Here is a 14,331-nt window from a genome sequence, read left to right as displayed (position 1 = left end):
CAGGGCTCGATCCCGGGATCCCGATCATGACCTGAGCCGAAGGCAGTCACTTAACCAACTGAGCCACCCAGGCACCCCAATAGGAGAAGATTTTTAACATTCTTGTTCTAATTATCTGTAGATTTCATTTGCACATGTGATATGGGCCCTACAATACTCAGGGAATTTCAGAGCTACGTGTATTACCAAAGCAGCCCCCTTAGACAGGGGGATCGTCCCCTCAATCCGGAAGGATTCATGGGACAAACGGTTTTGGACTTGTAGAGTAAAAACTATAGCACCACAGAATTTCATCTACTTGCAATGCAGGGTAAGATTTATTTATTTAATTCCTTCTGTCCTCATAAAAATGTTTTCGCTATTATCAACTCCATGTTAATTTATGAATATATTTACTCATAGAGGTTTAGGAAAATTACCTTCAATGCTTCTAAGGACAAAAATCCAAAGTGGGAAAGGAAAAGGCGTGCTGTTTGGAATTCCTGGGCAGGTGGTGGAGGCTTACAATCCGTAACTGGATCAGGAAAACTTCTCTTTTGCAGTTCTTCCTCACTTTGATGTTCAAGGTGTACTTCATAAGCAATCTGCTGGGTCATGCCATTCCTTAATTTTTCATGTCTCTCTTCTAACTGAAATAAACCAAATATTTTATTATTTTGGAATTATCATAAAAGTAATAGGATTAATCTTAATTTAAGAATAAAAATAAAGCTTTAAGCAACAAAGGAAATGCAGATAATTTTCACTGATCAACACTGAGTTTCAATTCAATACAGAATACAACCAAGCAAACATGTTTCAAGGTTAAAACAAATACCCAAAAAACTCCCCTATAGCCTCAACAATGATGTCCTTCATCTCCTTGCTGTAAATGAAACCATTCTGTCTCTGCTTCCCCTCAAATGGTCAAGAAAGGGGGCAGAGTTGTTGCTTTCACCCCCTCTCCCTCACCACTGTCCACCCTCACCGTACAGCCCCTCACGTTGAAAGTCCTCATCCGTATGGATTACTCTACCAGATTCAGAGACTCTCTCCGACTGCCTGCTTCCCTTCTGATCAATCCTAGCTTAAACTCCATCCTCTGTGGTGAGCGATGATCCTTCCAATAGCCTGGCTTGTATTTCTATAACCTCCTCAACCTTCACAACTTTGGCCATCTACGAGCACACTCTGTACCTCAGATAAGCCGTATTTTAAAGAGCTACAATGATGAGATTCCCTTCTCCAACCACAAGCCCCCTTCTGCAGCTCTTCCACCCCTTCCCTCCCCAAGCTGTGCTTTCCCAGCACTGTGAGCATTCAAACCCTCCTCGTATTGTCCCAGCCAGTAGTATCCTGGCTTTATCTATTTCCCAACCAAGCCTAACCCCCCAAATCTAACATCTTAGTACCCTCTTCTAAACATATAAATGGCCATGTTTTTTTATTCTTCCATATTCTTACCCCTATCAATCTCCACACCACTCAAATTTTTTTACTCAATGCCTCCAAATCCCAAGGACTTTTGAAGAAGAAAGTTAGCACAGTAAGTTAAATAATTTCACTATAGACAATTCTATTTAACCTGGGCTGGGCTGCCTGGCAATTTTATGAGCTATCTTTTATTCCCTATTTCACTGCTAAGAACTAAAATTAAAATTTACATGAGCTCCCTCCTTTCCACCTTCAAATGTCTCTGAACCTCCACCTGTTCTCTCCTTCTCTCCTGTCTTACCAGAAATATGGTTTTTCTAGACACAATCACTCAGACTCTTGACCCTACTCTACGGCCTTATTTGATTACTTATCATTTTCCTAGCCCATCTTACAATATTAGCAGACACAGGCCCTTTTTCCACTGCTTCCTTCCTTTCAGCCTCTAAGCATGTTCATATTCCTCACAACTATGAGTTAAAAAAAAAAAAACAGAGGGACGCCTGGGTGGCTCAGTTGGTTAAGCAACTGCCTTCGGCTCAGGTCATGATCCTGGAGTCCCAGGATCGAGTCCCACATCGGGCTCCCTGCTCGGCGGGGAGTCTGCTTCTTCCTCTGACCCTCCCCCCCTCATGCTCTCTCTCTCTCATTCTCTCTCTCAAATAAATAAATAAAAATATTAAAAAAAAAAAAAAAAAACAGAGAGAAAGAAAGAAAAAAGAAAAGTAAAAACTAGCTTTGCCTTGCCTTAGCTAGGCCATTTCCTCATGCTATTATCCACTCTCTTAAATGCTAACTGTGTAGTTCATGTTCAGTGCCTCTCATTAACCACTCACCCTCCAGCCCCTCACATTCCTGTCCCTGATTTTAACACTCTTTTGGACCTGCTCTCAGAGGTCACCCACACGTTCATGCCAAAATCCAGGGGCCTCTACTTAGTGCTCCTTCTCTCTGATCTCTCTACTGTAAGCAGCCTCCATTCCTGTCCTATTCTCTCATGCCCTGACATACTTCTGCCCCCTACTTCTTAAACTTCTTCTCTCTTGATCTAAGATACCAATTAATCTAATTATCTAAATTAATCTAAAACCAAATACATTTTTCCCATCTTCCCAAACATGTCCTCTTCCTAAATAATCCATATTTCTGTAAATAGCACCGATATCTCCTTTGTCACTCAGCTTCAGCATCTAAGTTCTTCAGTTTTTTTTCCTTCTCTCATCAGTCGAAGACTGCTTGGGTCTACCTCTACAGTACATTCCATGTGTTTCAGCTTCCACTATCAGCCAGGTAGTCCTTCCTTTTCCCTGCCTTGATGGTCATCAAAATCTCTGAATTGGTCTCCCTTCTCCAGATATCCTCCACCATTCTGATCATGTCCCCATCCTGCTGAAACCTACCATGGACCAGCCCAGACGCCTCTCTAGGAGGGGTCCAGGTCCTTTCAATCAGCCACAAATACTTCTTACTACATGGTAACCTGGATGACAGAGATCTAGGTTATTTTATGAACCACCTCCAACATCAAAAAAAAGCAGCAGTCTCAACCACGGCAGTTGTTCAAGAATGTTTAGTCATTCTGTTAACAACAGCTGACAATAACTTATCTTACTTCTTCAGTGACAATTTCATGCAAATCTGGAATGCTCAGATCTGCTTTCACAAAAGGAATCTTATCCACCTCTTCAGGAAATGGTCGATGTTTGACAGTATATTTAAATCCAACATCATTTTTAGGAACTGGACGAGGTTCAGGTACAAAAAGCTGTTAAAATAAAACAAATAATGTTATGTGAATTACATTTGGTGCCATCTGTAATGACATGTACTTCCCTGGTCTCTTAGATGCCTGTTTCCCTAGCATTACATAACACTGGAACTCAGTATCTGCAAATACCACTGCTAACACTAAAGGTAAACAGCCTGTGTACCAGTGTATTCCTTTATTTTTATAAACATGTTCATCATTTTGCAGATTTTGTGACTTATGGGTTGTATACCTCTAACAGCCCCAGGCCAGAATTTCCCATATTAAGTGGTAAACCAATGGATAAGGCAGTTCAGAACTTAAGGCTCAAACTTCCCTCTTCTCCAAGGGTTCTCAAATCATCCCATATAACGAAGTACAAGTTTAGGTCCCCTGGGCCTCTCTAGACAGGGAGTTCAACTGAATACCAAATCTAGATCCTCGTGGCTCCAAATCCCTGCTTTGATATACATTAACTGTGCGGCTTCTGTTTTTGCATCTGAAAAGTGGAAATAATCCATCACAAGGATGTTGTAATGATTAAATAAAAATGTATAAGGCACACATTAAAGCATCAACAAATTTTAGTTCCTTTCCTGATCTCCTTCCTCCTGTCTTTAATGCTAATTTAGCGGCTTACAGTGCTGACAGAATGTGATCTGCATGATGCCACCAAGCAAAAACAGGGGTGTGCTCCTCACAGGGTAAAAACACATCTCATCTAAAAGAGACAGCCAGAATATTAAGTGATTTTAGACACATGCTCCAATTTTGTGGTTGTCTCTCTTAAATGCTGGTAACATTTTATGAAATCATGTTTTAAAGAATTTCTAGTAACGTAAGTAAAAGCTTGTAATATAATAAGTGAAAAGAACGGTATACAAAAAGGACTCAAATTCTATTTAATATTATCGTGTACAGAAAGGAAAAAAGGCTGTAAAGAAATCCACTAAAGTACTTAGTGACTACCTCTGGAAAGTCAGAGTACAGATGATTTAAAATTTCTTCCTTATTATCTGAATTTTCCAACCTTCTCCCATGAGCAAATTTTATTCACAAAATTACAAACATTACAAAGAAAATAAACTATGCCATCCCAAATAAGATTTCATTAAATTATACAGCATATTAAAAAAATTATAGGGCATATTACCAATTATACAGGAATAAATTATATAAAAACAATGTGAAACTAAGCCCTGTTGCCAGAGAGATCGAGAGTCTGGCCAAATTTTTTTCATACATGGTGCATACCTGAGTTTTATTATATTTAACACAACATAAAAAAAAAAATGAGGCCACGGCTCAGAACAGTAGTTCTTAATCATAAGCAGATTCAGAATCACCTGGAAAGCTTTTTGAAAATACACCTGTCATGAAGATTCTTTAAAGAGCAATTTAGTGGATGTGGGAATTATGGGCTCCTAAGATGATTCTGATGTGAACCAAGGGACTGAACCCTGGATCAAAAATATTTATCAATGAATTTTTTTTAAATTTTTTATTGTTATGTTAATCACCATACATTACATCATTAGTTTTAGATGTAGTGTTCCATGATTCATTGTTTGTGCATAACACCCAGTGTTCCATGCAGAACGTGCCCTCTTTAATACCCATCACCAGGCTAACCCATCCTCCCACCCCCTCCCCTCTAGAACCCTCAGTTTGTTTTTCAGAGTCCATCGTCTCTCATGGTTCGTGTACCCCTCTTTTATCAATGAATTTTGTTGGGATGTTATTTAACCTTTAAATCGTAACACACACGCACACTCGAATGCACGCACTCACTCACTCCTAGTCACTTCCCTATAATTTCTAATGGATACCTTCTGATTTGCTTTTGCTCCTCTGGGTAAAAGGCAAAGTTGTTGTGCCCAAGCAAGTCTTCCAGACATTCCCCGGACCAGCACAGTGACAGAGGGGAAAAAATCATCTAGAATAAAATATTGGTGTAAAAAATTTTTATTTCAGACAACAATGATTTAAAATATACCTGTTATTAACTGTAGAGCCTCTAATAATCCAAGCCCAGCACAGTGTTTGAAAGCCACAGTGTTCTTGTCCGTGTGCCACCTCTGCGGTTTCTGCCATATCCACATACCGTAAGTACTATTATCTTACTTTTTATCAACCACTTTCTTTTTTAAATTTAAATCTATTTTAAAAGGAAACTGTGTATCTTTAAATGGAAAACTGTGAATTTTGGTGTGCTAATAATGTATTTTTTAAACACATGTTTAACAATACATAAAATAATGTTCACCAATATACTGACTACCACCACCTCCTGTGTCCAGTGGAACATGTACACATTTTTGGCAAACCCTGTCCTAGCCAATATGCTTAGTACAGACAGACAGACGGGGTGTCTGCAGTGCTGCTATTGCATTCCCCCACGCCTTGTGTACTGCTATCCACCACAGGCAGTCACTGTTCCATCCCAGGGGAAGTTCAGGGGCAGGGAACTGGGGGGGCAGGGAGGCAGGGAGGAACTCAAGATGGAGTTCCTGAGCGACCCAGATCTTCCTTCTTATTCCCTCCTTTGTCCTGGTGTGGGAACTAAACTTTTTCAAACTTTTCTTTCTCACTTCTTCTATTGACTATTATAATCAACTATTAAAATGTCCTTGTATATCTATAAAATCCCAACTGTTTATACTTTTAGTACACTTCCAGTACCGTGAAATTACTTGGAATGAGAGCAGGGAAGTCCTAAAAAATCTGGAAGAGGGCTGACACTTGCCCCTCAGGCCAGGAAACCCAAAGGGAACACGGAGATTTTAGACTCTTTAGCAGGTGGCCTGGGAGGAGAAGGATGGAGGAATCATGAATAAAATGCACAAGCCAGGGAAGAAAGTGAAACAAGCCCTAGGTCTGGGACAGAGAAGAAAGAAGTGCATGCAGGGAATAGTTGGAACTAGCACTTCTGGACCTGGGCGATGATTAAAGGCCACATCTATTTTATATTAAAGTCACTGTATCTTACCACTGGATAATGGAAACCTGTCATGGTATTCATTCATCTGTGAACTATAGGGAAATGTCTCATTTTTGTTTTATGGATTCATGAGATTCTACTCATATAGTCTCAACAGAATTTGCATGGGACTGTAAGACCCTGTTCACCTTTGTAAAGGTAACAAGTCTTTAATTACTGAGAAAATCCTATGGGGCAGGGACAACAGAAAAGGACAGTATGAGGCTCAGAAAATTTGGACACTAGTCCCAGTCATACCACGTACTTCTCGGGTAACCCTGACCAAGTCACATACCACATACCCTCTCTGAGCCTCCGTTTCTTCACCTGTAAATGAAGGAACAGTGGGTGATTCCCTGGACCCTCTCTGCCCATAGGTTCTGTAACCTTCACTTTCCCAGAAATAAGGGTCTCTCTGAGAACATACTTCCTTTACATACTGGCTGATTCCAACTGCCATCAGAAAAAAAGTATACTCTGAGTAGCCTGGGTTGCAATGGTAATCATATACCTTGAGATGGCTTATAATTGGAGGGAAGTTGAGGAGGGAACGAGTGTATGCTGTGTCAATGGAAAATCATTAAAGGGTTTTCAGGAGGGCACTGGCATGGTCAGATCCATACTTGAGGAAGAGTATAATGGTGGCAGCAGGTAGGATTGGGGTAAGGATAAGACATTTTGGAACCAGAGGAGGGGGAATCAGACCATGTAGGAAGCAACCACAATAATTTCAGTAAGAAATAATAAGGCCCTACATTTGGATGTATTGGGTGGGATGCAGAGGAAAAAAAGATGCAAGAGTTACTGGGTAAGCAGAAACTTGGACACCAGTTATGGAAGGCAGAAACAGGAAGGAGCAGGCCAAGATGACTCCTCAAACTTCCTGCCTGTTTGGGTGGCACGGATAACAGAAATACAACAATGTGGAGTGAGGGCCAGAGGAGGAGAAGGGCAGGATCCGAAGTTCAAGAAGAGTAATAATCATTTTTATACATAGTACAGAAGAGAAAATACCCCACTAAAGTAAACTTTTTATAGAACTACAGAGCTCCTTTCTGAGATTTCTTTGTATGTATTTCAGATACATACAAAGAACCTCTAAGAGAGTCTATTTAATATGTGTATTCTATTTTCTGACCCTCTAATTTTTCAGTTACTACTATCACACAGCTAGAAGACCTTTTGACAAATGCAAAATTGTGTGCATTTGCAGTCATTTCCTTCCCTGATCCTGGAAACAGCCTGTGAGTACTGATGAACACATTGATTTAGCAGTGGAGAAGGCCCAAAGTGCTGAAACTTACTCTGTTCATTTCCAAGAGGTTGCTCCAGCATTGCCAGGATGACACTGTTATCCAAGACAAAGTACCGGAAACTATGCTTGTTTATGGTTGGCAGCCTGGAGTATTTAATCAAAGTGGTCTCATTCACCAGACTACAAGGAGAGGCAGGACCACTGGGTGAAGGAAATGCGCCAAGCAACTGCATAATACTATGGAGAATGCAAAAGATAACAGTTAATCCCCAAAGCAAAATCTTAAGTTTACCTCATGCATCAATGTGTCCTTCTGCTCTTTGAATTTTAATTGACCACAGCCATGCTTCCTCTTTGCAAGTCAGATTTACTCCCTGTGGTGGACGTTGTGGTGTGTGGTCCAGAATCCTGCCTCCAAGACTGAAAGCTCCAGTCCCCCAGATGCAGAGAGATGGTGGCCACAGCTTTCAACTGCATCCCTCTCTAGGACCCGCTCTCAGCCAAGAAGAAGCACCTCACCCCAAATCTCTGCTTTGCCCTGGGACAGCCCACAGCCAGTGAAAGGGTGATGGGGGGTATCAAGTCCCATCCCAGCCTCAAAGCTCTTTGTTGCACCTGCCCCAGCTTAGTGCTTCCCTCTGCTCAGTCCTGCCTCCTTCACTCCCACAGAGCGGCTGATCCTAAGAGCACCTTCCAATTAACTTCTTGCAAGGAAATTTCTCTCAGAGCCTGCTATCCAGAGAACCCAACTAACCACACTTCTAAATTGTGGAGCTCCCAAAGATATATTAAAAAAAATATGTTATGTGCTCCAGGTGTCAGGATTATGCTAGCTAAAGCATTCTAGACCTAAAAAAGGACCCAAAGACCAGCCAAACCTCAATATTTTAGATGAGGAAATTCAGGCCCAGATGTGATAAGTGATTTTTAAGCAACCAGGAACCAGGGCTTGCTGCCTTCTCACTGTGTGGTCCTGAGTAGACATCATCCTCATTTTACAGATAAGACTGGAGGCACTAAGAGTACACCTTATAGAACTATTGTAATTACTAAATAAGACTATTTTAAAAAAATGCTTTGTAAACTGGAATTCAACTGAACAAAACTTTAACATTCAGAAATGTTTATGTCCATAGAGATTTCTGCATACATTCAATTAACAATAATAACTGGCACTTATCATGAGGCACTGGTCCACTTTACACATGTTCTTTTATTTAGCTATCAAAACAACCCTATGAGGTAAGTACCATTATTACTCCCATTTTATAATGAAAAAACTGAAACACAGGAAGTATCTTGTAATGATTTTACCTTGTGGTCCTAATATCACCTGACTTTTCATATGCATCTCATTTGGAGTCTGACGTACTACCAGTGTATCAGAAGGCCTTCCCCATATACACTTCATTTGGAAAACTAATACTCCCCAACACATTTTTGTCATCTCAATCCTTAGTTTGAGTGGCCTCTCCCTTTCTCCTTCATTCTAATGCCTGAACGCAAAAACCTCTGATAATGGAAGGCAACACTGCTCAAGAGATGTTTTCCATCCAAAATGTTCTCTCCTCTTAGGAGGAGGATGGTCTAAAAATTTCAAAGACCAGGAGAATCTGATGGTGAGTTCAAGTCTCTAAGGATTTGTGGAAAACAGGTGAAATACCAGCAGACCAGAAATAGGAAAATGTGACTTCAGTTTTCTAATACAGGACAGAGACAGATGTCATAAAGTATATGGACCATGTGTGTTTGTCATGTTCCACACAAGATTCTAAGACAATATCAGATGGGCTGCTGGCAAGGAAATAGGTTACTAAGATCAAATCACACCAGCCTAACCACATTTTCTCTTCTGATAGTGACTGGACTGGAAAGGCAGAAAATGGTCTCTGAAATCAAGACATACAAGTATTTGACAGTGTATGGTGATAACCTTGGAGACAACATTGAAAAATCCCTGTCAACCTGAATGGAAATCTCCGATGGTGTGCTTTGTGAGTCTCTCTCTGTTCAATATTTTCACCAGTGTCTTTGATTAGGACACACACATAGCAGGCTCATTAAATCTGCGGTTGACCAAAGTTGAGCTGCAGAGTTAATATGTCAGAGGAAGAGTTGGGATCCAAATAATGAGGTAAAGCTTACATAAAGAGATCTCAAGTTTAAATGTAGAGTTCTGTACATCCAAATACCCCCAAACAAGTAAGTACACGATGAGAAAAACAGACAAAAGATAAATGTGTGAAAAAAGACTCTAATTTTAGTTGACTTTATGCAAATCATCAAGTTCTCAAAAAGCCAATGCAGTCTCAAAGTACATTTTAATGAAAATATAATATCCTACAGAGCGTAAAGATCATCCAACTCACCTAGAATATTGTACTCAGTACCTTTAAGAGGTACATATGTAGTCAAACCCACACCGCTGAGAGAAAAATGACCAGAATGATAAAAGTACTTGAATCTCTGTCATACAACAAATAGCTTAAAGTACTGGCAGAAACAAATCACTATTTTCATGAGCACTATCTTCAGACATCGTTACTGCCTGGAAAGAGGACTCCACTATCAAGAGTTAGAATTAGAACCAATAGGTGAAAGTTAAAGTGGGATAGATTTCAGTTCAATGTAAACATCAAATTTTTAACGATAAAAATGAAATGGGAACCCTGGAGGTTAGAGTATCCCAAAATTAGAGACTAAATAACTCGGTATACATGTCTTACAGGGGGCTTTCATAGAAGGGCTGCTGAAAGGTGTTCCAAGAGTCCTAATTCTGAATTTGTATTAGCACACAAAGGAGAAAACACCCAACCAGCCAATCTGCACTTCATAACTGTCTACTATTCTTAGCACTGTGAGAGGTGTTGAAGAAGGAAATGTGGCCTCTATCCAAGTTGGGGAGACAACACTAGCATGTATCAAATATAACCAGATACAATTGTGACAGTATAGAATTCCATACTATGCAGTCGGGTCTGACTGAATGAGCACAGAGTCATCATTCAGAAGCAGAATAGCCAAGGAAGGTCCCATGGAGGTAGCCAGATCCAACGTGAGCACTGAAGAGTGGAGGATGTGATCGCAGGGAAAAGAGGGAAGTCATGAAACCCAGGGAATACACAGAGACAGGTATGAGCATGCCCACAAATGGCCTGCCAGGTCCCACTATGGCAGAAGGGATGTGCTGGGAAAGATCAGACAGTATGAGTAGGGACAGAATAAGGAGGGCCTTGACAGCCAGACAAGGAGTTCAGACAACATGGCAGGAAACAGATCTATTCAGTTTTCAACCACTCAAGCAGCAGAAAAAAAAAAAAACAGTGCCTAAGGATGAGTTAAAAAACGGAATGCAAGGGGAGCCTGGGTGGCTCAGTCGTTAAGCGTCTGCCTTCGGCTCGGGTTGTGATCCCGGGGTCCTGGGTTCGAGCCCCGCATCAGGCTCTCTGCTCAGCAGGAAGCCTGCTTCTCCCTCTCCCACTCCCCCTGCTTGTGTTCCTGCTGTCGCTATCTCTCTCTGTCAAATAAATAAATCTTAAAAAAAAAAAAACGGAATGCAAGATGAACAGGGTGAGATTAAAAACAGGGAAATTAGGTAAGAAATGAGAAAAGCCTAGACCAGGATGCTGAGGTTAGAGGGGATGGAGAAAATACTTCTAAAAATAAAGTCTACTGGACTCAGTCACTGGCTTCATTTGGGGACTGACAGATAAAGCAGAGATAACTCAGAAAAAAAGCCAAAGGTCTATGTTTGCATAATTAGAAAACAGCAGTAATTTTGAGGGAACAGACAGATTTGGTTTGGGACAGGTTTCATGATGACAATACTCTGCAGGGCCCTCTTCAAGACTGGTAACTGGAGATAACATTTGTGGAGTTGGCAGCAGAAACCAGACAGCTGCAGATAAAACAGATGAGCCACATAGATAACCACTGGCTAGGCTGCCTGGAAGCCAGGGCTCACTACTCATTCTGAGCACATATCCAGTTCTTGCAGTGTCATATTCTCACAGGAATGAGGCTAGGATGCAGCAAACTTACTTTTGTATAATACAGAGCTCCCAGTGAGAAATGCTCTCCCCCTTTCTCTCCATATCTTTCTTACTCTTCCAGGCACACATCAAGGCTCAATTCTTTTATAAAGCTTTTCAGTCTACCCCACCCCCAACACGGTCTTCTCTCTGAACTTTTTTTTTAAGACTTATTTGAAAGACACACACACACACACACACACACACACACACACACACACACAGTGGGGGGAGGGGCAGAGGAAGATAATCTTGGAGCAGACTCTCCACTGAGCGCGAAGCCCAACTCGGGGCTCAATCTCACCACCCATGAGATCATGATCTGAGCCGAAACCAAGAGTTGGAAGGGCACCTGGGTGGCTCAGTTGGTTAAGCATTTGTGTTTGGCTCAGGGTCCTGGGATTGAGCACTGCATTAGGCTCCCTGCTCAGCAGGGAATCTGCTTCTCCCTCTGCCCCTCCCTCCACTAGAGCACAATCTCTCTCTCTCAGATAAAGAAAGAAAATCTTCAAAAACCAAACCAAACCAAGAGCTGGACACTTAACTGACTGAGCCATCCAGGCACCCCTCTGAACTTGTATTATTTCTAGTACTCATCGCCTTTGTAAGTACATGTTTCAACAGTTGCATTCACATTTTCCTAATTTTCTAGCTATTAGCCAAACCTCCAGAAGCACACTGAGAGCCTAGCCAGTGCAGTAAGCAGGACTAAACTAAAGCATACATGCTTCTATTGGGGAGTCTTCGGAATGTTCTCTATCTTCTTCACCAACGAGTAAAGTGTTTTGGAATCATGGGACTCTACAAAGGCCTTGAAGCCAAACTGCTACAGACAGTCCTCACTGCTGCTCTCATGGTCCTGGTTTATGAGAAACTGACAGCTGCTACCTTCACAGTTATGGGGCTGAAGAGTGCCCGCAAGCACTGAGACACCTCACACTGCAAAGTGCAGCAAGATGCTCAAGATGGGGGGTTCCTTCTGTGTGAAGGGAAGTGATTCTCTTTTTATTCTTGCTGTGTGCACCATGAACTTCACCCTCATTGGCTGGAAAAGTGTCTAAGGGTAAACATGGAATATAGCCAGCTGGACCTGTCCACAACTTAATTTTTATGATGGTTGGTTGAATTTTGTGGGGGAGGTTAGTCTAATGGTCGTACAAAAAAAAACCATTACTGAAAACCTGAAGATGGAAGTTTGTGGGTGTTTACTGTTTTTCTTAAGGTGAATGGACTTTCTACTTCCTGTAATCTTTTCCAGTTAAAATCTTTCTTAAATTTATCAGCTGTTCTTTTCCTCTGATTCTAGGGACACATTTAATACCATATAATTCTCCTCATATACTTTTGTATGTTTTAATCTTGGTATTTCCTCACTAAAAATATTATGATTGTTCCACAAAAAAAAAAAAAAAAAAAGCATGCATGCTTCTAAAAATGTACTGAATGACCAAAGCCCAAGAGGAAGAGAAATAAATCCAACTTTACTGTGCACGCCCCAAGTGATAAATAGACCACTGAACTCAAAAGATTCTGGGATCTTGGTAAGGGCTGATTTACATACAAATCTGCAAGCAGTCTTGCCTACCACTTTACAACCAAGATGAGCCAATCCAGACTAACCTGACATCCTCCTTCCTGCTTTTATATTTTCTGGGTCTTCACCCACACTACCCTTTCATAAGCTCCAACTTTCCAACTGTTATGTGATTCTACTTAATCTTCTCCACTCAACTCTTCCCTCCAATCCATAAATATGCCTACACTGCCTTCCCTCCCTCTTTCCACTCTCCTCAAGTACCAGCCAAATCCAAACTCTTTCAGCAATCTTTGCTATTTTTCTAAGGTTCCAACCTGTCTCCATCCCTTTACTACCAAAATGGTTAGAACAGAAATCTTCTCTTGCTGCCTTCTTAACCACTCTGTAATCTGGCTTTTGATGAAACTACACCCATCCTGTAAAAGTCAGGTCCAATGTCATCCTCTCTAGAAATCTTTGATTGCCCCATATCTGGAAGTATTCATTTCCCCCTTCCAGCATGTTATTATACCTCTTCTCCTGCAGCACTTACTCTCCACCTAACATTATAGCTATTTGTGCTCATCTCTTACCTTCCCTATTGGACAAGAAGCTCCTTGAGGGTGGTGACTAAATCTGATTTATCTTTACAATCCTATTACAAGTTCATAAGAGGGAGCTCATAGATCTTGACTGAATGCACTTCTAATACATATATAAATGTAACAGAATATAGACCACTGAGCTAAGAAGCAGGAGACTTAATAGTGTGACCTCAGACAGATCCCATCTCTGGACTCAGGCACCAAAGTGAAGAGGAAGAGTAAGGCTTTCTGAGATCCTGTCTAACTCTAACATGATATGACTTCAATTAAAGCCAACTAGCACAGAAAAACAAGAACCCAAACTCTCAGCCCCATATTCCTGGTTTCTTTTGGTCCCCAAAACAAGTTTTTCCTTTCCATTTTATTTCTAAAGAAAAAGTACCCTGGAAGATTACATCACTTCATGCTGAACAACTGGGGAGGAGAAGAAACATGGATTGCAGCTAACCCCATCTAACTGCTAGGTGCAATCCCTGTGCAGTCACTTTCCATACCATGTTAGGGTGGCTTCAGCAGCATCCTTTACCCTCATAGATGCAGGGTTTGGCTCCTTATCTCCTTTGTACTTGACCTCTTGCTCACTGTTCTTGGACTTACTTCCTGAAATACCCAGTTCCACAATCTCCAATACTTCCTTAAGACAGTCCTAGAAGCAGGAAAGGCAAATCAGTTTTTGTAATAAACCTATCTTATGAGAAGATAAGGAAATACAGCAAAATGCTAACAGTGGTTGTGTTTTGGTGGTGGGCTTCAGTTTCCTTCTCACTTTAAAAGGTGTATGTTA

General features: G+C 41.1%; 1 protein-coding gene across 1 annotated transcript in view; it reads right to left on the bottom strand.

Annotated features, from left to right (window-relative positions):
- RALGAPB (Ral GTPase activating protein non-catalytic subunit beta) overlaps window positions 1-14,331 on the bottom strand; it is a 90,646-nt gene that overhangs the window by 23,065 nt on the left and 53,250 nt on the right. Inside the window, exons 18-22 of the mRNA XM_021688941.1 lie at window positions 14,042-14,193; window positions 7,445-7,632; window positions 4,990-5,096; window positions 3,026-3,178; window positions 420-629 (exon numbers count right to left, since the gene is read on the bottom strand). Coding sequence (XP_021544616.1) covers window positions 420-629; window positions 3,026-3,178; window positions 4,990-5,096; window positions 7,445-7,632; window positions 14,042-14,193 — 810 coding nt within the window. The remainder of the gene's footprint in view (window positions 1-419; window positions 630-3,025; window positions 3,179-4,989; window positions 5,097-7,444; window positions 7,633-14,041; window positions 14,194-14,331) is intronic.

Source organism: Neomonachus schauinslandi, chromosome 10 (assembly GCF_002201575.2).
Source record: "Neomonachus schauinslandi chromosome 10, ASM220157v2, whole genome shotgun sequence".
In the NCBI taxonomy this organism is placed as follows: Eukaryota; Metazoa; Chordata; class Mammalia; order Carnivora; family Phocidae; genus Neomonachus; species Neomonachus schauinslandi.
This window is presented reverse-complemented; position numbering and strand designations above follow the sequence as displayed.